Source organism: Lissotriton helveticus, chromosome 2_1 (genome assembly GCF_964261635.1).
Source record: "Lissotriton helveticus chromosome 2_1, aLisHel1.1, whole genome shotgun sequence".
Lineage (NCBI taxonomy): Eukaryota > Metazoa > Chordata > Amphibia > Caudata > Salamandridae > Lissotriton > Lissotriton helveticus.
This window is the reverse complement of record NC_136059.1, coordinates 158,529,366-158,552,762: the sequence shown is the minus strand read 5'-3', so window position 1 is coordinate 158,552,762 and position 23,397 is coordinate 158,529,366. Positions and strand designations below refer to the sequence as shown.

Here is a 23,397-nt window from a genome sequence, read left to right as displayed (position 1 = left end):
AAACTTTCAATATATCTATTTTCCATTCTATTTTCATTAGGTATTAAGTACCATGATGTGTAAAATTCATATCCTTTAAAAACATGACTGCCATATATTGGCACCAGGGTATTTAGAAAGGAGGCTTAAAAGCCAACTGTGTCTCCAGTGGCGTTGCGAGGCGGTTACAAATGTACATAATGTAATAAGAACGGGGAGCAGGAAAAAACGAGACCATCATTTCCATCTTAGTTTCTATGCATTTCTAAAGGTGTGGTTGAATGTATCCGTTTGAAAACTGAGCAAAAAAAAACCAGCACCGAAATGTTCCAAATAACAAACTGTATGGAAATCAATGAAGTTAATTATGAAGTACATCAGTAAACATGTTGTTTATGTTTCTTTTGCCAGACACTTACAACTATCATGTTTCACACTTTATTGATTGTGCTCCATAACCTCGTTCTCGGATGCAAGAGCTTATCTAGGACTGTGTGAGCGTGCACACCAAAGGAAACCACTGAGTTTGTGTTATAGCCTGCACAAATGGTTGTATAAAACGAGCACGTTGGCAGACTAAATCAAAGCTCCGTTGGGGTTCCATTTATAAATCTAGCCCCTATTGAGAAAAGTGTAGCCAAGTCTTTAATGTAAATTCACGAGAAATGTAATGTGTCCTTGGTGAACCCACCGCTTTCTGTAACTCCACTAAACCATCCCCTCTCCCTCAAGGTAAAAAAGAAAACATAGTCCGTTATTCCCAAAAACGAAAGTTAACACCACAAATGGCAGGTTAGCTCTCACTTCTGCTTACATGATTCAGCATTTTCATTATTTACTAAGCACGAGTCATTACTGTAGCAACACCCCACATCATCTCTAAAATAACAGCTGCACACTGCACGAGCCCTCCCCTCTTATTTTTGAGCCGGTGACAGGATATTCAGCCTTCTGAATTTGCCACAGTTGTGGGAACATGTCCAGTAATTGAGAGGTTATCCGCTGTGCTGAGTGGTTCCAGGTCCCGCGCGTGTTGAGTCACAGCTTTTCGCAATATTGTTCCAAAACAAGATACGTCACGGACTGTCTGCGCGGGTTGAGGTACCACTGGTTGCGGAGGCTCAGAATCAAAACCATTTATTTGCTGATGTTCTGGTTCGGTGTTAGTGTGTTCCCTCCACCTGCAGAATTCTATACACTGTAAACTTAAAATTAGCAAAGCAAGCAGTCCTGACATTAGCAAGCCTGCAAACATATATAATAGGCACTAAAAGTTTTAAAGTGATTAGGAGTGAAGATGCTGCTCTTTAAAACCGGACACATATGTTACCAAGCACGAGCCTCGCGCGGCAGCAGGGGGAGGGAGGAGAGAGGAGGGGGCCTGCATGATTCCCTTGCGGGACCGCGCAGCAAAGCGCGATATTTGAGAACATATGGCTCCAGCTGCTCGCTACCGCAAGTGAATCACCAGACGTGCACGCGTTACCATTGGAAGCAATGCAACGCGTGCACGTTTGTGCCGGGAAAACTGTGCCAATTACTAAAGGTCTCTTTCCTAAGCAGCGCATACACGCTGCGTAGGCGAGACCTAAAACCAACAACAGCCATGGTTACACTGGCTGATAGCACCATCACAAAAACAACTGTGACTCAACAGAACCCTACATTACCTTCTGTCCCCTTGGAAAGCATGGAGGGAATGGATGGCATCCTAAGAGATTTAAACGCTGACACTCAGACAGAAACATCAAATAATACATCGACCCGAAGCAATTACCAAAACGAACACCACCTTGACGACCCAGTACCCGATATAGCAGTTTTAAACCGCAGCAACAAAACCCCAACTAACAAAACAGGAACGCAAGAGACTGAGAAAGTTCAGTCATAATAAGGAAAAAAGAGGTCAAGTAATAACTCTGATTCCTCAAAATCAGGCCCAAGAACAATCTACAATAAGTGCCCACAAGATGAATTTGCATGAAACAACTCCCAGAAACGGGCTAGCGGTAGAGAAGGCAAGCAAGCACAACATTGAAAAGTCGTCCGAACTGAAATATCAATCCAATAATCATGGAATAATTACTCGATCGTTAGACCTGACAACAATGCAAACAATCAACCAAAAAGACCTCCGGCAACCAGCCCTTTCCAACAAGCACCAAAATAAAGATGACAAATTACAGCACATTCCACGAGTAGAACAAAGCATATCCCAATACTTATCCAAACAAGTAAAAGCACAAACCAGTAAAAAATTGTGGTAGAATTGCTGGATCCACCGAAACCTAGGCATAGCTCGGAAATTCTGATCACTCCGCTTTATCAGGAGAATAAGTCAACCTGCAAAAAGCAAAACCAGATAGAAACAATCCTGCTGTGATAAATACAACTTGCCCCCAAATCTCAACTGAGTATGGCTGGAGAGGCCATACTCAGTGGAATTTCTGCAAGTTTACATCGCCATAAAACCGATCATCGCAAAAGCAATGAAGTACAAATTTGCCCGGAAGGCCTAGTCTCAAGGGAAAACTATGACATTCTCAATTGTAGCGCAATACTAAAGCTAGCAAACCCGATTGAAACACTAAAATATTTAAAAACAAACCATATAGTAAGCATTCAATTCAAAACACTCCCAAATGCAAATGGGAGTGAAATGACGGTCGTAACCTGGAGCGTTTAAAAAAAATGACAACAGAAGTTTGAAGTCACAGAGATTCCTTTGCTAAATGGGGAATCGAAATAAGAACAATAGAAACAGAACGATACCCAGACCCTCTAAATCAACCCGCCGAGTTAAGATCAGTGAGGCATAGTGGATTACTCCGGGGGGCAGTAGGACCCACAGCAAATGCCCAGGAGAGCTGGTCAAACCAACGTATTGTCCATCATGATACATCAGAAGCAACCAGTGAAGTGCGAAAAGTCCTTTTCTGATGGATACATCTGCCAGTGAATTCCTCACCTGGTGAATATCCCCCTGCGTCAGCAACATTCGGAAATTCTTTTGTAGCTCTTCACGCCGACGTGGACGACATCACAGAAGCACGCCATCGCGCGCGGCTCTGCTCACGTCTCAGACTCCATAATAGGACTCTGTCGGCGTGATGACATCAGTTCCCTTTTTTCCACATCGTCGACGCTAACGGTTTTTCTAGGGATCCTCAGTTGTTCGTCTGTTACTCTTTTACTGTTGGTTGTTTCCAGTGTTTTCTTGATTCTTGTCGAGATGTCTTCTAAGAAAACTGGGTTCAAGCACTGTGGAGAGTGGGGGAAGATGATGTCCATTACCGATCCGCACGAAGACTGTGTATGGTGTCTGTTTTCTGACCATGACGTCCAAGGGTGTCCTTGTTGTAAGAAGATAAACCCCAAGGCGTTGCGAGAAAGCGAGGCAAAGCTTCTTGTAGCGAAGATGAAAGGCAAGAAAGATAGGAAGAGTTCGAAGTCCCGCTCGAGGCGATTGAGGTCGGCTTTGAGGTCGACTTCAGGACATGCTTCTCGATCAAAGAAGAAGCATAAGAAGAGGAAACACCGGTCTCTGCGTCATTCCGAGAGAGAGTCGGATCCGAAGTCGAAGTCTCCAAGTCGTCGACATCCGAGGGATTATGTGTCTCCTTCTCCTGTTGTACCGAATCTGGAAGGTGAGGCCTCTCCTGTGGAGTCACCGGAGCGGTCTACGGCTTTGGCATCGAATCCTTCCCGGACGCCAATGCATTCTCCACCTCAAGAGGAGGAAGAGGCTCCATTGCCTGAAGGGTCTGTGACCTCGGTGCATCATCCCGAAGATCCGGTTGACCCTTTTCCTGTACCTTGACAGGAGCAGCCTGTTAGTTCGTACCCTCCATTTCCAGTCCCAGGGCAAGACCCGACGCTTTATTTAAATGCAATGTATGGGGTCTTTTCAAGAGCCATGTACCCCTCTGGAGCACAAGTTGGTCCTGTGGGTCGATGGCCTTTAATCTAGGCGTCCCTCAGACATATACTCCGGCGCCATTTATGCCTTTTATGCCCGCACTGGCTCCGTCTTGGCATCTCTCAGCGCCAAGGTCACCGACGCCGATTCCATCTTTACCGGCTCCGGTCTCGACTCGACCTCGTAAGCTCCAGAATGATTCTCCGAGCTCGACGGCGGCGCCGGCTCCGTCAGAGTCGGTTGTGGCTCCATCGACTCCATCCACCGATCCCGATGATTAGGTCTAGGCGGGAGGCTCAAAGGCTTCTGGAGGAGCGAAGATATAGAGCAGAGGGGAGATGGAAGAGGGAGAACTGGAAGAATCTGATGATTTATTTGATGACTTTAAGGAAGCAAGTGGTTTAGCGTTTTCTCCAGAGTGGGAGCTCTCCTTGGCTCCTGATGCCCCATCGAAGGATGTAGCACCATACTACATGGTCATTAGAAAGTCAGCTGAACTCTTAGATCTGAATCTGCCTACTGCGGAGTTTAAATCAAACATTTTGACGGAGGTACTCCATTCTCCCTCTTCAGTGGTGGAGCCTATGCTACCTTTTAATGAAGCAAATACAGAGCCTGTTCTAGAAGTGCGGTGTAAGCCCTTTTCGTCACCTGCATTATCAAGGGCTGTTGCAAGGAGGTATAGAGTGGCTCCTGGGGGTCCGGACTTTTTGTCTAAGCATCCATCTCCGGAAAGCTTGGTAGTTAAGGCAGCCTGCTCCAAAAAATCTGCAGGTGCTTTTCCTCAGGTGCCTAGTGACAAGGAGTCTAAGAAACTGGACCAATCAGCAAAGAAGGTTTTCTCTTCGGCTAGCATGGCCCTCAAATCAACAAACGCCACATGCCTTTTAGGGCATTATATTCACGCTCTAATGGACTATGCGAAGCAGTTGGTTCCAAAGATTCCTGAGGAGGACAGGCAGAACTTCAGTGAGGTTATTGCAGATACACAAGCTGATGCTCGCCAAGTGATACAGAGCGGGTTGGATACTGCTGACTCTGTGGCAAGGGTCATGGGGTCATCTATTGCCACTAGGAGGGCTGCTTGGTTTAAGACAACTGAATTTTCTTCTGATGTTCAGGCCACTTTAATTGATCTTCCATTTGATGGTTCGGGCCTGTTTGGAAAGAAGGCAGATGCTGCCTTGGAAAGGTTCAAAGACAGTAAGGCGACGGCTAGATCTTTAGGTCTTCAGTCCAGAGGATCTTCTAGTAGGAGATTCAGAGGATTTGGAAGATCTTCCTTTCGCTCTTACAAGCAACCGCAGCAGCAGCAAAATTCACTGTACAAATCGTACAGGGGTTGAAACAGGGGACACCCTAGAGGTCGTCAAGCCTCCTCCTTCTCTTCCCACCCCCCTCATACCACAGCAAAGCAGCCCTAGATCCGCCATTCCGGATCATGTTGGTCCTGTGGGGGGTCGACTTACTCATTTTCTACAGGATTGGGAATCGGTCACATCAGACCTTTGGGTTCTCAATCTTGTAGAGAATGGGTATGCTCTTCCCTTTCGGGAATTTCCCCCAAATTACTCTCCTTGTCAAGGATTTTGCACGGAAGACCACCTACTTCTCCTACAGGAGGAAGTTCTAACATTACTGAGAAAAGGTGCGATAGAGGTGGTTCCGGAGCAGGAAAGGGGTCAGGGATGCTACGCCCGGTATTTCCTGATACCCAAGAAGGATCTTGAACCTCTTTCTGAAGCAGGAGAAGTTCAAGATGGTCACCCTTGCGCAGGTTCTTCAAGCGTTGCAGCAAGAGGACTGGACGGTGTCGATCGACTTGCAGGATGCGTATTTTCATATCCCGGTCCTGACGTCACACAGAAAGTATCTCCGTTTCACGGTGGGGTCACAATATTATCAGTTTGCCTTCCTCCCATTTGGACTTACTACTCCACCTCGAGTCTTCTCCAAGGTGATGGCGGTGGTGGCAGCACAACTCAGAAGATCAGGGATACCAGTGTTCCCTTATCTAGACGACTGGCTGATCAAAGCTCAGTCGCCAGAGAAGGTGCTCCTTCATCTGCAGGTCACAACTCAGTTGTTGTACAGATTGGGCTTTTCGATAAACATCCCCAAGTCTCACCTGGTGCCCTCTCAGCAAAACCAGTTCATAGGTGCGGTACTGGATACCACTGTGTGTCGGGCATTCCCTCCTCCAAAAAGGGTTCTCGACATACAGGAAATTATTCCTTTATTTTACAATAGAGCGGTCATTCCAGTCCTGAAGGTCCTTCATCTGCTCGGTCTGATGGCTTCCTGCATTCTGTTGGTCAACCATGCACGCTGGCACATGAGGGCACTCCAGTGGTGCCTCCACAGGCAGTGGTATCAACACAACGGAGATCTCAGGGAGTCAGTCAGGATCTCCAGAGAAGCTGTGGCGGATCTGTGTTGGTGGAGAGTGGAAGGCAATCTGTCTCAAGGAAAGCCTTTTCATCTGCCTCCATCAGTAGCCACGGTGATAGCGGATGCATCCAGCCTGGGGTGGGGTGCTCAACTAGGGGATCTGGAGATCAAGGGGCTTTGGTCTCCAGAGGAAAGGATGCTTCACATCAACCTTCTAGAGTTGCGGGCAATACGTTTGGCGCTCAAGGCCTTCCCCCCCTTCCCTTCGCGGTCAGTCGGTTCAAGTCCTAATGGAAAACATGACGGCAAAGTGGTATGTCAAGAAGCAGGGAGGTGTGGGGTCGCATTGTCTTTGCAGAGAGGCACTGCGTCACTGCGTCTCTGGTCCTGGGTTCAGGACCACCAGATTTGTCTAGTGGCAAATCATCTGGCCAGAGTTCTGAACGTGCGTGCAGTCAGTCTCAGTCAGCAGTTCTCAGCCGACCATGAGTGGAGGCCTCATCCGGAGGTGATTAGTCAAGTTTTTCAGATGTGGGGAACTCCTCGGGTGGACCTCTTTGCCACTCACGAGAATGCTCACTGCCCGTCATTCTGCAGTCTTCAGTTCCGATGCAGGGAGCTTTAGGGGACGCGTTTCAGTTGAGTTGGGACTCACAACTCCTTTATGCGTTTTCTCCCATACCCTTGATTCCTCGGGTTCTGAGGAAGATTCGCCAAGACCGGGCCCAAGTCATATTGATCACCCCGGATTGGCCAAGAAGGGTGTGGGACACAGATCTACTCCACCTCTCCTCATGCCCTCCGCTCCGTCTCCCTCTCAGGGCAGACCTCATCTCGCAGTCGCAGGGGCAGGTTCTACACCCCCACCTCCAGACCTTACACCTTAATGCATGGAGATTGAACGGGGCAACCTGAATTCTTTTTCTCTCCCACATGACGTGGTGGATGTCATTTTATCAGCCAGGCGACATTCCACCAAATCTATCTATTGTTATAGATGGTCCAAGTTTGTCTCATGGTGTGGAGAGAAGTCCATTGACCCTTCGAAGGCTGTTTTTTGCACTCTCTTTGGCTCAGCAAGGTTTTGCTGTAACGACAGTGAAAGGTTATCTTTCGGCCTTGTCTCCATTCCTTTGTCTACCGGATCAGCCGTCATAATTTAATTCTCCTATTGTTTTAAGGTTTTTTAAGGGCCTTACAAATACATTTCCTCCCACTCCTTTTATTGTACCTCAATGGGACTTGAATCTTGTGTTTACTTTCCTAATGGGTTCACCTTTTGAGCCTTTGCATAGGTGTCCCTTGAGGCTTTTATCTTTTAAAACGGTCTTTCTGATTGTGATTACCTCGGCAAGGAGGGTAAGTGAGCTTCAAGCCTTAAGTTCAAAGCCCCCATTCTTGACCATTCATGCTGAAAGAATGGTACTAAGGACCAGGGCTGCTTTTCTGCCTAAGGTAGTAACTCCCTTCCATCTGGGGCAGTCCATTACCATCCCTACCTTCTATCCTCCCTACCTTCTATCCTCCCCCGCACCCTTCCAAGGAAGAGGAGCGGCTTCACCATCTGAACCTTAAGAGGGCGGTGAGATACTACCTTGCCAGAACCAGGGAGTTCAGAATTGATGACCAACTCTCCGTGGGTTTAGTTGGAACCAGAAAAGGCAATGCGGTGCACAAGCGCACGCTATCAAGATGGATTGTCTTGTGTATCAAGATATGCTACTCCCTGGCCGCTAGGGAACCTCCAGAAGGTTTGAGAGCTCATTCTACTTGGGCAAAGTCATCTACATCTGCTTTGTCTAGGGGTGTTCCTGTGGGGGACATTTGCAGGACTGCAACTTGGGCCTCCCTTCACACTTTCGCAAAAGCATTATTGTTTAGATGCAGAGGTGAGGAGGGACGGACACTTTGCTCGTTCTGTCCTTCAGGACTTCTTGGTATAGAAGGATGGACACCCTTCTCCGGGAGTGGGACTGCTGTGGGAATCTATTCACAAGGTGAGGAATCCACTGGCAGATGTATTCATCAGAAGAACAAGTTACTTACCTTCGGTATCGCTTTTTCTTGTGGATACAGTATCTGCCTGTGGATTCCTCACATGCCCACCCGCCTCCCCGTTGTCCACCCTTGTATACCTTCAGTAGTGACAATATTTTAGTATATTGTTATGATTGCTTTCCAGCATTGTCTGTACACTGTGTGTGTTACCTTGATTATTTTGTTCTGTGTATACTGTGTATATATCTACAGTTGTCAGTCCGTCCGTGTGCCTCGAAGGCACAGCAAAAAGGGCGGAACTGATGTCATCACACCGACGGAGTCCTATTATGGAGTCGTTGACGTCAGCGTGCGATGCAGTGCTTCGGGGACGTCGTCCACGTCGGCGTGAAGAGCTACAAAAGAATTTCCGAATGTTGCTGACGCAGGGGGATATTCACAAGGTGAGAAATCCACAGGCAGATACTGTATCCACCAGAAAAAGCGTTACCAAAGGTAAGTAACTTGTTCTTCTCAATACTTGGGGCATGGAGATAAAGGAAAACAAGGCATGAAAAAATAACCTACTACTGTGCTCTTGGAATATTAACGGCTTAGGCAGAAAGGCAGATGAGGTAGATTGACAAACCTTTCTTTAAAAATTTTATATACTCCTACTTCAAGAAACTTGGACTATGGCACCAACCAACTAGTGAAGTAGTGTGGCTCACTGGTTAGAGGCGGCAGACCCGAGAGCAGAGGACGGCCCGGAACCAGGGTTCGATTCCCGGCGCGGCAGGTTTCTGGACCAGGGTCAGCGGACTCAATAATTCTCTCGCCTCGGTGCCCACTCTGATCAGCGTTCACACTCGGCAACTCTGGGCATTAGCTTGCCTCATCTTCACTAACGGCCCCACCAGACCGCCGGGGATGCCTGGTCTCACCCTGGAGATACCCATTAAGGGACCATCTCTCAGGGAAGCCAGGAAGGGTTTCGCAGCGGTCGAAGCGCCTTGGGACCCTACGGGTAAGTAGTGCGCTATATAAATGCCTATACATACATACATACAACGCAGATTTGTGGCTTTAAAGAACTCCAGCAAACAGCCACCAAAGGCAAAGCACCAGGTAGACCTTCTGGCGGTCTATCAATCTACCTCAGTACAAGCATACCATAGCCCTATAAACAGATCGAGCTAGGACAAACCTGGATCCAAAGTATAAAAGTCTTACTATCGCAATATCCACTTAATCGCCTGCAACATAACGATGAGGAAAGGATCTTAATAATAGGTAACATATACATTCATCCAGCACCAAAAGATAAACAAGAGAAAATTATGACTCTCCAAGCCTTGATCAAATCCTTGCAATCAACCTTCACACCGGCAGGAATCTTGCTGTCTGGCGACTTTAATATGTTCTTACTCCAAGGGATCAGGGCAAATGAAACAACAAACCAAATTTAATGGGCAAAAGATTCCCCCAGTAATTACAAACTGTGAGAAGTTCGCCTGGCATATGCTGTCCACTAGTTATAGTGGGCACCTTACACCAGTCCAAACAACCCTTATTAATGATAGGTTTAAGACGACATTTATTGAAAGCTTTCCTAGTGGTAGCTATGGAGAGCAGCCTTCAGGCTAAGTCTTGAAGGAGTGTAAAGCAGCTTGGTTTGCCAGATTATAACGTCTTGAATGTCTAAATGAAAAGAGAACCACACAATGTATATATATATATAGAGCGCCTAACATAACCTGAACCCGGGCTAAAGGAGAAAAGAATATATATATATATATATATCTATATCATATATGTATTTATTACTAAACACTCTCTAGTAATCTCTATGAGATTACAGAGCAAAGTACACACTTTAAATGCAATAGAACTTCAGTAAATAGCACAATATACACTGGGCCCCGGGGGGGGGGGCAAACCATATATTAAGAAAGTGGTATAAGAACCACAACTTGACAAGGCACAAGGCCTAGAGCCTGTAGAATCGCTGGGACCACAAGGAACCGCCTAAGGTAGTGACACAGGGTACCCACGGGGGACGCGTGCAGTGTGAGAACACAGCCACTAGATGCCGTTAGCTTCTATGGGGAAAATCGCGGTTGGGATTTTAAAGATAAAGGACACTTAGGAGAGGACTTTGAGCAAACCCCTTTAGACTTAAAGGGTTTTAGGGCCAACTCTCACGGGAGGACCAGAGTACTCGAGTTACCTCACCCAAGGAAGCCGGGTGCGTATGTGTCAAATAGTGTTTGGAATCGTCGTTTATTTCAATGGCGATCTGCTACAAAGTGCTGCTGCTGTGGAGGAGAAAAGTGTCCGGTGTGAGCCAACCCTGGATCCAAGATGTGAGAAACCTGAAAGCAGAGGGGACAGAGTCTGCGTCACTTGCCAGTGACACGATAGACGAATGCCCACCGATGCCGGGTGCTTCAGGTGCGAAGAGGTAAAGCTTGACTCTGCAGCCACGAGGACCAGGAGGCGTCGACGACCAGGAACTGGATTTCAGCTGTTCCACGAAGGATATTGAGTGCTGCGGCATCGGTGTCCGGATTGGACTCAACAAACAATGGCAACAGCAACCCACGCAGGAAGAGAAAAGATTCTTCGGTGTGGACCAGCAAGGTCCAGGGGACTCCCCAAGTAGTGGCGAGTCAGGGCACCTCTGGAGCATCCAGGGAAGCTCAAGGAAAGTCAAAGTTGCCTTCTCAGAGACCCATCAGTCGACGGACCAGGGATCGCGAAGGTACCTCGAGCGAAAACACAAAGGGCCGACTCATGGAACACTCATGGAGGGTAGGCCAGCAATCTTCGGTGGAAAAGGTGCTCGGGGTCTGGTCTACAAGTAACCCAATGCACAGCCTCAAGGAACGTCAAGAAGCTGGTGCACTTGAAAATGTGCACCATGTCCAGGGGTTCCGGTTCCTTGGTACACACGAGGGCTGCAGGTCTCAGCTTTGCTGGGGACTCAGGTCGGCCTCGGGGAAGTCTGGAAATCCACCTCCTGTGTTGCAAATACTTCGGAGTCCGGCGGGAGCTTCGGAGATGCAAACCGGTCTGATGCGTATTTGGTGCCTGCAACACAGGGGAGTAAATCCGTTACTCCCAAGGGAGATTCTTCAGTCATCCAGATCGTCGAAGTTCCAGGATTCAATATCAGAGTTTCGTCCAGGTGTTATCTAAAGTCCTGTTGCCAGGGGTTCCTATGTTATACCCAAGGCAGGGGTGGGACAAACTCTGGGGACCCACCTGTTGGAGGGTTTGGAAAGAGGGGTGGCTACACCCATTTCCTTTGTCCAGTTTCGTGCCAGAGCAGGGGCTGGTAGCAAGGATTCCAACGCACATCAGTCTAAAGCAGGGATGCGTGCTGGCTCCTAGTCTTTTTAACATCTTCACTGCAGACCTGGACAAGGGGATTTCAGAAGTTCAAAGTGACCCCCCGAAAATCGCTCGCTATAAAATAAGTCTGCAATACGCAGACAACATTCTATGCAGTCAGACGCCACCAGACCTACAACGCTCAATCACAAAGCTGGTTGAATACACCAAAGACCACGGCTTGTCTCTGAACCTGAATAAAACTAAGGTTATGTGTTTCTCAGCAAACACACCGCCCAACAGGAAAAAATAAAAGTGGTACGCAGCAGGAAACGGAATAGAGCAGTGTGACTCCTACAAATTCCTGGGAGTAGTGGTCTACACAATGTTCACTCTTAAAGAACACCTAAACTTCAGAAAAGCTCGAGTAAATAAACTTCGCTTTGCTTTAAACATGTTAAAACTGAAACTACAGTGTCCATCAAACTCCCACCTACTAAAAGTCATTGTTGCAAAGTTTCTCCCGACCCTCACCTACAGCTCTGAATTATTCAAAAGTCAAGACGCCAACTTCCTGAATCTCCAACTACCAGGTTTATTTAAACAAATTTTCCGAATTCCGCAGTTCACGTCACAAGCTCAAGTTCACTTGGAATTCGGTCTATCAAACCAACATCTCATTAGACAAGCTGCAATAATAAAAATGTGCTGGAAATTAAAAGCAGTGCAAGAGGATTCCTTGTTGGGGTATTGTTGGACAGAAATGTAGAACCAACCCAAAGGACCAAAAGTCTGGCTCACTGTACTCGATCACGCATTAACAATGCTAAACAGGCACGATGCCTGGAATACCGATTATAGTTTCATCTCATTCAAAAAAATAGTCAACAACGCTGCAAAACAAAGGGCTTGGATAATGGACAAAGCTGCTGTATCAAAGAAAAAACATGGCTGGATGGTTCTATCTATATACGAGACTCGATTGCCCCAGCCGTATCTTGTCCAGCACATAACTCCATCAATCCAGTATCAGCTACTTTTGGTCAGACTGGGAGCATTTACATAAAAAAAACAGGTCCCAACATGGAAACAATCATGGCCAACCATGCTATGCAGACTTTGCGGACAAACAGCAGAATCCCTTATACACCTAGTGTGTATTTGCCCAGCTCTGAACTATATGAGAAGAAGTTATTTACTCTATGCATTCCGTTCCTTCCAAGTTACATCTTGTCGACCAGCCATAATGCTATTATTAAATAGCCACTCATTACAGACCTCAAGTAGGGCAGCCAGATTTCTGCAGAAAGTTAGCTCACTATTATCAAAATCAAATACATAGTGTTCATAGGTATACCGTATTAGCAGCATACTGATAAGTACATATACTATTTGCACACAGCTTTTAACCACGAAGATAACTCCTGCCATTTGCACAAAACTTTTAACCCTGAAATAGATGACTGATAACCAGAGGTCTTGTAATACTGAGTTTACATTTGCATTTTGCACATGAATTTAGCCAAGCAGCTGAGGACTCATGCACATTTTTGCACTCCAAGCACACAATCAGCACATGATTTTGGCTATGTCATTGAGGATTCGCGCTCACTATTTGCATACAATCATTGCAACGAAAATTGACAAACACCAAAAATGAGCATCACTTTGCATAGTGATATTGCAATTTTGCCTATGATTTTAGCTCATGATTTTAGATACAAGTCAAAAGATGGACAAAATTGAGAAACAATTTGTACACTGATCATTGCTGATTAACGTTGATGAATGTACAATTTTGTAAGAAGGATATTTCCTATTTTTTAACCATACATTGTTTTTGACAAATTGATGATTTTTACCACGAATTGTAATGGTTTTAATTAACTACATGCAATAAAATTATTATTAGATTCATTCGAAAATTTCATGACTTCATTGTGCGATTTGCAGTGGGAGCGAAATGTTGCACCACAAATTATGACATTTAGTGCAAGCCACTAAGTACTAGTCTGTCAGGTCTGAAGTAGGACCGCTCTTAAGGTTCTCTACTGGGCAGTCCTTACCCTCATGCTAACGGTCATTCAGACCTTCACTCACTGGTGTGTTTGAGCATGGCGGGGACACTGTCTTGTGTGACCCTGGAGTTTAGCACAATGGCGCACGTTCATTTGGAACTTAATTGTTGATTATGTCACAAGGATTTCTTATATCGTCATACATGATGTGAATCCACTACAGAACCTTATATTTTGTAACTTGGAAGAAGTATTTTCCCCTCATGTGAAACAGTGGACTGCTTCTTTACCTTTCTGTAGTGAGGTCCCTTCCACTCACCCAAGACACGGCTGGACGCCCAATAGTTCTGCTGATACTTTCTCAGTCTGGAGCGGATGACCCACATGCTGCAGGGACCACTTCCTTTACATGATACAATTTAATGATGCCTCTTCAACTTTATGTTCCTTCGTTTTCTGCCATGTTTCTGCCAATCAGGTTATGTCTTGTGCTGGGTCTGTGGCTCTCCCCTTTCTAGTGCTCTAGTTATACTGCAGACCGAGGAATGCTGGAAGGCTCCATTGGGCTGGATCTGCAGCCCACCCCGCTTCATTGCTCTAGTTATACTGCAGACATGGGAATGCCGGAAGGCTCAGTTGGGCTGGCTCTGCGGCTCACCCTGATTCAGCGCTCTAGTTATACTGCAGACCGAGGAATGCTGGAAGGCTCCATTGGGCTGGATCTGCAGCCCACCCCGCTTCATTGCTCTTGTTATACTGCAGACAGGGGAATGCCGGAAGGCTCAGTTGGGCTGGCTCTGCGGCCTATCCCACTCCAGTACTCTAGTTCTACTGCAGACCTGGGAATGTCGGATGGCTCAGTTGGACTGGGTCTGCGGCCCAACCCACTCCAGCGCTCTAGTTATACTGCAGACCAGAGAACACCAGAAGGCTCTGTTGAGGTGGGTCTGCAGCCCATCCTGCTCCAGCGCTCTAATAATACAGCAGACCTGGGAATGATGGAAGGCTCCGTGGGTCTGGCTCTGGTCCACACCCCGCGTTATTGCTCTTGTTATACTGCAGACAGGGGAATGTTGGAAGTCTCAGTTGGGCTGGGTGTGCGGCCCACCCGCTCCATTGCTCTAGTTGTACTGCAGACAGGGGAATGTTGAAAGTCTCAGTTGGGCTGGGTGTGTGGCCCTCAATACGAAAATAAAGTGGAACCTACCCTCCAGACTTGTAAACCACCGATTATGAGATCAAACATCAAGGGATATTTTTGAGTATTTAATATAAAATGAATTTTTTAATTCATATACAATTGTCATTATTTACTTCTTGTGATCAAAACATAAAAAATTCATAAAATTCATATGTAACATGCAATATACGGTTTAAAAACAATGTGTACAGTGTATAATAAAAAAAATCTATAATGACAAAGAAAGAATATCTTAACGGTGAACCCTTTTTGCACAGTTCAAAAAATCTGTTGCATTAGCTGATTCAACAATTCACATCACGTTTTTGTCCTGGTGAATGTGAGTCCATTCATTCCAGTAATTCCTTGTGGTCGGATTCAGCAGTGCTCCGCGTCGACGCGTTTCAGTGGAAAGAACCATATTCTTCAGGACAGAAAATAATCTGGGATTTTTTCCTCCCTCCGTGAGATGCTAACAATGTCTAATCTTTAGAGAGGGAAAACATACAGAAATATATTATTTAATTCCTATGTCTTCTGTATCAGTGCCCCTCCCTAGACGTTCTAATTCTATATTATTTTCTGTTGCCCCACACAATGTTTTATCCCCTTAATATTTGTTTTCCCTCTCTATAGATTACACACTGTTAGCATCTCAAAGAGGGAGGAAAAAATCCCATATAATCGTGTTTTCACAATACATCAAATGCTATAGTCAATGGAAAATGCATTGGTGGAAAAATGCCTTTTGGGACGCCTTTTTTTATCTGTGCACCCCCTTAAGGATCATCTCAAAAAGTAGAAAATGCTATCGATCTGGAAAGTTTTGTGGATGATTTGTCAAACGAATGGTAGGTTATTAGGGAGCTAATATCGAAGGAATTCCTATTTATCTATTGTATTTGCTTATTGTTTTACATATTTATGTGACCATAAATGTGTCTTTTAGTTTTTCATGTAGTAGATCTGAAACTTTACATACTGTCCCGTTTATTTTTTGGGCTTCCTTGCTACTTTTAATAGGATTTTGCCACATACAAAGGCCAAAGTGAATAAAAAGCAATCATTGTTATTGTTAAAAAAAAAGTGTTTTTTTCTTTCTTAGTGGTGAATTATTATATCCTCCAAATAGTAATTTTTGTGGCTCACTGCTGGGTCAATTTTTAATTTTGTTGCACAGGGGTGCATGAGAAAGATTTTTTTGTTTGGCTTGTTGGGCCAGTTTTATTTTGTGAGCTAGAGAGTTGGCAAAGAAAACTAATGTAGATTAACATGTATTCTATTCATTATGTATTTGTTTATAGGTAAAGATTAGCATGTGACACATAAATGGGCTTTTCAGTCATTCATGTAGTAATTCTGAAACTTTACATATGCAATGTAGTTAATTTTCTGTACCCCCTTGCTACTTTTAGTTGTATTGTGCTACAAGATCTCACCAAGTTGTTGGCCCGTACAACTTCATAAGATTACTTGCAATAGCAGCAAGGGTCATTAACATATTCTAATGTACATTGCTGTGAAATTTAATTAAATACGTTCAGCCTTTTTGTTGCTACATGAAATGCAAATTTCTATGTGAAATGCATTGGATTTCAGTTGTGTTTTGCCCCCCACCTCCTCCAACCCCTTGTTCTTTGCCTCCAACAATTTAATGGGTGCATTAAGTCTGCAAAGTTTAACGGAGATTCTTCAAACAGTTGCAAAGTTATTAAGGGATGAATATCTAAGAAATCCCTATCTCTGGTAACTGGTAACCCTAACATTAACTACAAAGGGGCTTCTGCCACTCTGTGTGTGTGTGCGTGTGTGTATATATATATATATATATATATATATATATTATCAGTTTGTTAGTATATGATAGTTTAATAATAACCATTCGGGGGTGTTTCTTTTTCATGACCTGCAGTATGCACCTTTCAAGTTTTTTCACACTTAACTTTAGGACCACTGGGGAAGACTAGGAGAATAAAGGGTGGCAAATCTAATTTCCTAGCATGGTAGCATAATGTCTGAGAATATTGCTGTTCACATAAATCTATTTGGAACATAGCCTTCTGATTTCTAAATCTCTCTGTTTTGTTTTTAGTGAGTGCCATAACTCTTCTGATCGGATCAAAGTGAGAGTGTGGGATGAGGATGATGATATAAAGTCCCGTGTCAAGCAGAGGCTCAAACGCGAGTCAGATGATTTCTTGGGACAGACCATCATCGAAGTCCGGACCTTGAGCGGCGAGATGGATGTGTGGTATAATCTGGGTGAGCCTGGTTTATTTACTCCAGATGCAGCTGCCAACGCTGTGCACAAGTCTTGAGTTAGTGCTGTATCCCCCCCCCCATTTAACTGTCTCAATATGATCTCTCACCCATCATTTTAGTATCCATTTGAAATAACCTGATGGTTTGTTATTATTCCTCTTTAGATCTAGATAAATAGTTTGCATGCACCACTATATGCTGTAACGATGAGTAGTTAATGAAAGTAAGGTACAGGATCTTGAAGTATATCAGTGATCTTTAATGTAAAAGGAAAAACATGAACATCAAATAACTAGGTGAAGTTCTCCTTGCCTTCACTTGATGTCAAGTGCAAAGTGACTCTCTTCGATGTTCAAAAGTTCTTAGGGCTGAGACATGATCAATACTGGGCTCTTGATATAAAACATGGAAAAGTAAACAGAAGAAGCAAATTTACCCGGGTATAAATGAAGATGTGCTCTGAATGTCTCTAAGAGTTGGAGCTCCAAGAATCGTTCTTTATGCTAGATGAAAGAATACTGAACTAGGAATGCAATTAGAAACGGTAGTGAATGCAAGGGCAGAAGATCTATTTTCATAAAGTAAAATATGGGAGTTGGAATGATAATGTTCAAAGTAATAAACCAAGAAGAATCTAGCTAGAGCTCAAAAGGTAGCAAGTTGTCTGGTTTGAAGTATGATTCTGAATGTGATCATATCTCCTTCCTCTGTTGGAGATTGAAAATGCATGAGTCCCAATAAACCAAAATTTGTGAAGGCGTTCCTTGGAGAGATAGTGGTATCGCATTAAGTGGAGGTAAATATAAAAATATTATGGTTCAACTCTGCAGAGACAGACATGTCCTCTGCATGTTTTTGCAGATGTGTACCCTTTCCCTAAGAAAATCTAACATAATTCTTTATTATATTTTTGATTTCTATTTCCACAGTATGAATGATTACAGTGCATGCATGCTGAGGGCCACTTGCTGTTTGGTGTGCAGGACTAAGCACGGGTTGTGTGGAGGGGAGAGGTGTGGCGCCGCGGCCAGGGCGACTGACGCTGGGATCTGGGGATCAGGGTTTGATTCCCGGCTCCGGCGGCAGGTTAGCCCAGCACCATGCGACTCTGGGCAATAGCTTGCTTAATCTTCCCGACGGCCCCCAGCGCCTACAGACCCTAACGGGTGATTGTGCGCTATACAAATGTGGATTATTATTATCCCTGTGCTAAATGCCATGAGTTTGGCAGCAGCTGCAGTGTGTATTTTTAATCATAGTCCCAGAGCAGCCCTTTTTCCCTGTCCTGTGCACTGAGCGAGTGGCCTACCTGCCTTGCCCCTCAAGTTCTGCTCAAGTTAATGTGTGTGAGAGGCTGGCTTGGGATATGGTGCTCACTTACGTAAGTGTAGCACCCTACACGAATCCCGACTACCCTTTGGTGATTTTACTGGTCTTAGACAACCTTAGAAAGCTCTATAAGTGGTAGCTGTGGAAAGCAGCCGTCAGACTTATTCAAGAAGGAATGTAAAGGAGCTTGTTTTAAGTACTTAATATTAAAATATAGGTTAAGTAAAAAAGAAGCACAAAGTGTAGTTATAAAAATGTCTCTTATTACAAATACTCACTAACACAATGTATTATCTCCTACCCGGTGATATACACACAATACTTAGAAAATAGAGCACGTAAGTAGTACAAATACACAATTGTCTCCAGGCGGAGACCAAACCATATACTGAAATAGTGGAGTGTGAACCACGACTTGAGGCAAGAGTGGATCCAAAAGACATAGAAGAGCCAGGGACCCAAGGAGAGTACCTAGGAACCCCACGGATGTCGTGTGCAGAGTGGGAACACAACTGCATCCAGACTCATCATCGGAACCCCTCGGCACGAACACATGACCCAACACCTACGAGACCTCCACTGAATCCCAATCGAGAAGGGGGTAACCTTCAAACTGCTCACCCACGCCTATGAATACCTCCACAATATTGGACCCAAATACCTCAACGAGAGAGTCTCCTTCCACATACCCAAGAGGAACCTCCCCTCTGCTGACCTTGCCCTCGCAGAGACACCCCCGCATCCGCAGAACCAGAGCAGGCGGAAGAGCTTTCTCCCACATCACAGCCAAAGCCTGGAACGAGCTCCCAGTCAACATCAGACGCTCCCCTACCCTACACACCTTCAGGAAGAACCTCAAGACCTGGCTCTTCAACTGAACCGGAGCTGCAACCCCCTCCCCCCCCCCCCCCAGTACCTTGAGACCCTCATGGGTGTTTAGAGCACTCTATAAATTCCCTGATTGATTTATTGATTGACTGCATGCTCAGTGTTAGTCAACGGGTAAGTTGTGGTTGCAGTTTTAAAGAAAAGGGACCCTTCCCAGCGGACCCTGAAGACACCCCATGGAAGATGGAAGGTTGGAGAGTTACCCCACCCATGGATACCCCCAGTAAAAGGATGCCTACAACAGGGAAGCCGGGTGCAAAGGTGTCAAGTGACATTGGAAACCGCTATAGACCATAATGGAGGACTTCAAGAAAGGTGCTGCTGGAGAAGAAGACGACGGAGTCCGGTGGAACCCAAAGATGGATTCAAGGTCAGAAGAACCTGCAAGCAGAGGGGACAGAGTCTATGCCACTCAGGAGTGACCAGGAGGCAAGGAAGATGAATGCTCACCAATGTCGGGGATGCAGCAGAGGTTGGCGGTGCCCTTCAAGTTGCAGCTGTGCGGACCAGGCTACACTGTGGAAGACCAGGAGCTGTTTACGAACTGTCCCATGTCAGATGTAGAGAGCCAGGAGGTCAGTGACCGGCAGGGGCACCAACAAGCCTTGGCAGTCACAAACAATGTAGTTGATGAAAAAGGTGTATTGTTGAGACCAGCAAAGTCATATAGGCATTGAACAGGGTGGGACTGAGTGAGGATCCTAGTAAAACTCTGCAGATGAGATTGATGACTTCAGCGGTAAAGGGAGCCAGGATGACTGACTGGGTACGGCCTTTCAATAATGAGCAAGTTCAACAAAATGTGGGTTCTTGGATTCTGCCTTCTTGCAGTCATTGTATTGGATAAGGATGGTCTTGGAGAATGTTTTAAAGCCTGCAGCAGAAAGTTCCAATAGGATAAAGAAGCGATGTCACCTCTGTCTAGGATCATCTGGATGTTGTCCTTGGTGGGAATGAAAGCAGTCTCTGTACTGGGATTGGGCCTGAATCCAGATTGAATGGTGTCGGGGAGGTGACTGTCGTTGAGATGGGCGGCTGCACATTTGTTTATCATCTTTTCCATGACTTTTGTCATGTAAATTAGCATGGCATAAGGCCAATATTTGGCTAGGGTCTTTCGGTTTGCTGAGGGTTTCTAGAGGGAAGGGGAGCACTGTGGCATGTTTCCAGTTGGCTATTATAATTGAGCTGTCCAAGATCTAGATGAGGGCTGGACTAATGGGGTTTGGTTGGTCCTTTGAAGATATGGTGAGGGCAGGGGGTCTGAGTGTTCTTCAGAATTTATGGACTGCTTAGTTGTTGCTGTTGATTTACTGGTGACGGTGGGCCAAGGTCATAACCTGATTATTGGTAGATATGGACAGGAAGGCAGCAAAGGTTGAAGGGTCTGATTGGAGCTCAAAGTTTTGATAGATGCTGGTGATCTTGTTGCTGAAGAATGGGACACTGGTTGTAGAGGTCTTGAAAGGTAAAGACTTCCTTGGCACTGTTTGGTGCTGCTTTCAATGCAGTCAGTTAGTGCAGTGCATTTGGTGGTGCTGATTTGCTGAAGTTAGCATCTGAGTGTGGATTTGTAGCTGCTCGTGTCGGTGTCGTCATGACTTTGTCTTCTTCTGCGTTCAAGTTGCTTGCGCTCTTACGTGTACCAGCTTATTTGCCTTCTGGTTCTTGTCACTCATGGGGATTCATATGCCAATAGATAATGGCATGTAGGTGTTGTTGAAGTGACCTTTTGCTATCTCCTGCCATTTGATCCTCCCTGAAGTATTCTCATTAGATTAGATGGAGGGTGTGAGGGAGTCAGGAGACAGGACTCTTCTCATAAGTGCATGGTTAATCTTTGTCAGGGCCAGCCACCTTGTTTCCCCAGAGATGCTGCTCCCAAAAAAGCTTATAGGTTGCAGATATGTAGGCTTCTCTTCGTGCTGTGGTTTCCCCCAGTTGAGACTGAAATTGTCACCTCCTGCTGCCTGTTCTCACCTCAAAACAGAGTGTAGGCCATCACTAATTGAAGGATTATAAGAGGATTAAAACTTTTACTGTTCCAGTGCAGGGATGTGGAATTCCTATAGTCCGACGCCCAGGACATATTGTTTAATGTGTATTTTATCCTTGGGAAGAAGTAAGCCCAACCCCCTGCAGCACAAACCCTTTGGCTGCCAGTTTGCAGTACCACATTAAGGATCAGAGAAGGGTACTGCCTGTAGTTAAGTTAAAATTTGTGTGCATGTGTTGATGCTGTTCAAACTTGTATTTATGGTTCATTAACTGAAAGCCTTTATTATTAGGGTGAGCGTTCGAAGTAAATGTACGTTCTGACTGCATTACTTACAGTGGTTCCAGTAGGAAAATATGTACACACGATTTCAAAGTTTAGCAACGTGAGGCTATGCATGATGCTCACAAAATGCTCTCTGATTAGATGCAAATATTTGCAGAAGCTTGAAAGCATTATTAATATTTATTTGCTTTCAATATAAAATGTTCCTAAAAAATGAAAGTAGGAAAAAAATATTTTGCTAAACTACTGTAAAATTTAAGGTACCATTTCTTTGCAGCACCATTTAGTAAAATGTGTTGATGCATGCCATTATTTCCCAAAAATATTCATATTGGAAAATTAGTGTAACCAGTTTCAATAAGATTATGAGAAACAACAATAAACAAGCCTTGGCAAAGCCAGTAGGTCTGACATTGGTGGTCAGCTTTTTAGTTTTGGCAATGCGTGACTTGTTTTGGCATGGCTTTTGTAAAACCTTATTGATGTGAGAGCTGCCGGGCCCTCACCATTATAACAAACATTGGCAAACGCAAACATTGTTTTTGGTCTCAAAAAGCACACACTGCCACATTAGTTACTGGCACTGATCAAAACTACTTTGTGTACTGATATGCTCCTTGTGAAAGAGCAGAATGCTGTCACTCACAGTGAAGCCAGCTGATTGAGAGAGAGTATTTTAATCAACACGAAAGGTCATGGTTAACGCCAGACCAAATTAGGGGCCCAAGTATTAAAGGAAGTCTCAAAAGTGCACCTTTTGTATAAATGGCGTTCGTGAATTCACAAGAATTTACATTAGTAGGACAAGAAATTGTACTTCTACAAAATATTTGTGAACTGCATTTTAGCATGAGCAAATATGCATGTGTAGATTTGCTCATGTGAAAACCTGGATGTTTGAAAGTTTATTTTCCCTCCAACTACTTTTTTCCCCAACTCTGAATGAAGGTTTACGTCTGCCACTCTCAGGAGTAAATTCCAATATTTCTCAGTATGGGAAAGATTAGAGAAGATCTGTTGAATACACTTAATAACATGCAAGTTAGTAAGTTTGCACAGACTCAAAAGGGCATTACAACCCTGGAACTACTGCTTAATACCATCTTCAGTCCCAGTATGTAGATCTGCGGAAACGTGGGAACATAAAATGATTACTAGTATTCAAACACTACTATGGTATATACCTTCCATAATCAGAGAGGCTATATAAGAGCTCCTATATAATGAGATTGCTGCCATAATTTGTGGCAGCACTACATGGCACCAAAGGGACAAGTGGATTTTGTTACAGGACTAGTAGATTTATGAAGCAACCTGCCCCATGGACAAGTAGATATTTTAATAAATTCTACACTCCTCTAAGTTCCAGGACTTGTCACTGACCAGTGTAGGTAACACACCTTAGGGTATTAAACAAAATCTGGGATTGATGTCTGGTGACCTTGACAGTAAGTAGAGGTGAGTGCTCATCGCTTGAATAAGCCTGCAACTGTCTGAGAAAGCATGGTTGTCAAAATGGCTTACTATCGAAGACTCCGCAAGCGTGTTAGAGAAGTATTCCAAACCTGACTGTGCTCCGAATGTCACAGGGAAGTGAAAGGCTGATGATCATTGGACAGTGTTGACATTGTGTGGAGAAAGGGTTCTTGTGCATGGAGAACACACTATGCAACTGCGGCTCAACAATGAACCACATTTCTCCATTGTAGAATCTTCATAGATAGACATAAACGCACACAAGGCTCTACTCAATCAAGGACCCGCCTACATTAGCCACTGCCTAAACTTCACCAACTGTTGAGAAGATTACTTTTAACTTTCCCATACTCCCGTCTCT

General features: G+C 44.8%; 1 protein-coding gene across 7 annotated transcripts in view; it reads left to right on the top strand.

Moving 5' to 3' along the window:
- Positions 1 to 23,397, top strand: part of UNC13B (unc-13 homolog B) — a 3,555,093-nt gene that overhangs the window by 2,153,119 nt on the left and 1,378,577 nt on the right. For all 7 annotated transcript variants that reach the window (XM_078674667.1, XM_078674666.1, XM_078674664.1 and 4 more), the window contains one exon: positions 16,893 to 17,062. In XM_078674667.1, coding sequence (XP_078530793.1) covers positions 16,893 to 17,062 — 170 coding nt within the window. The remainder of the gene's footprint in view (positions 1 to 16,892; positions 17,063 to 23,397) is intronic.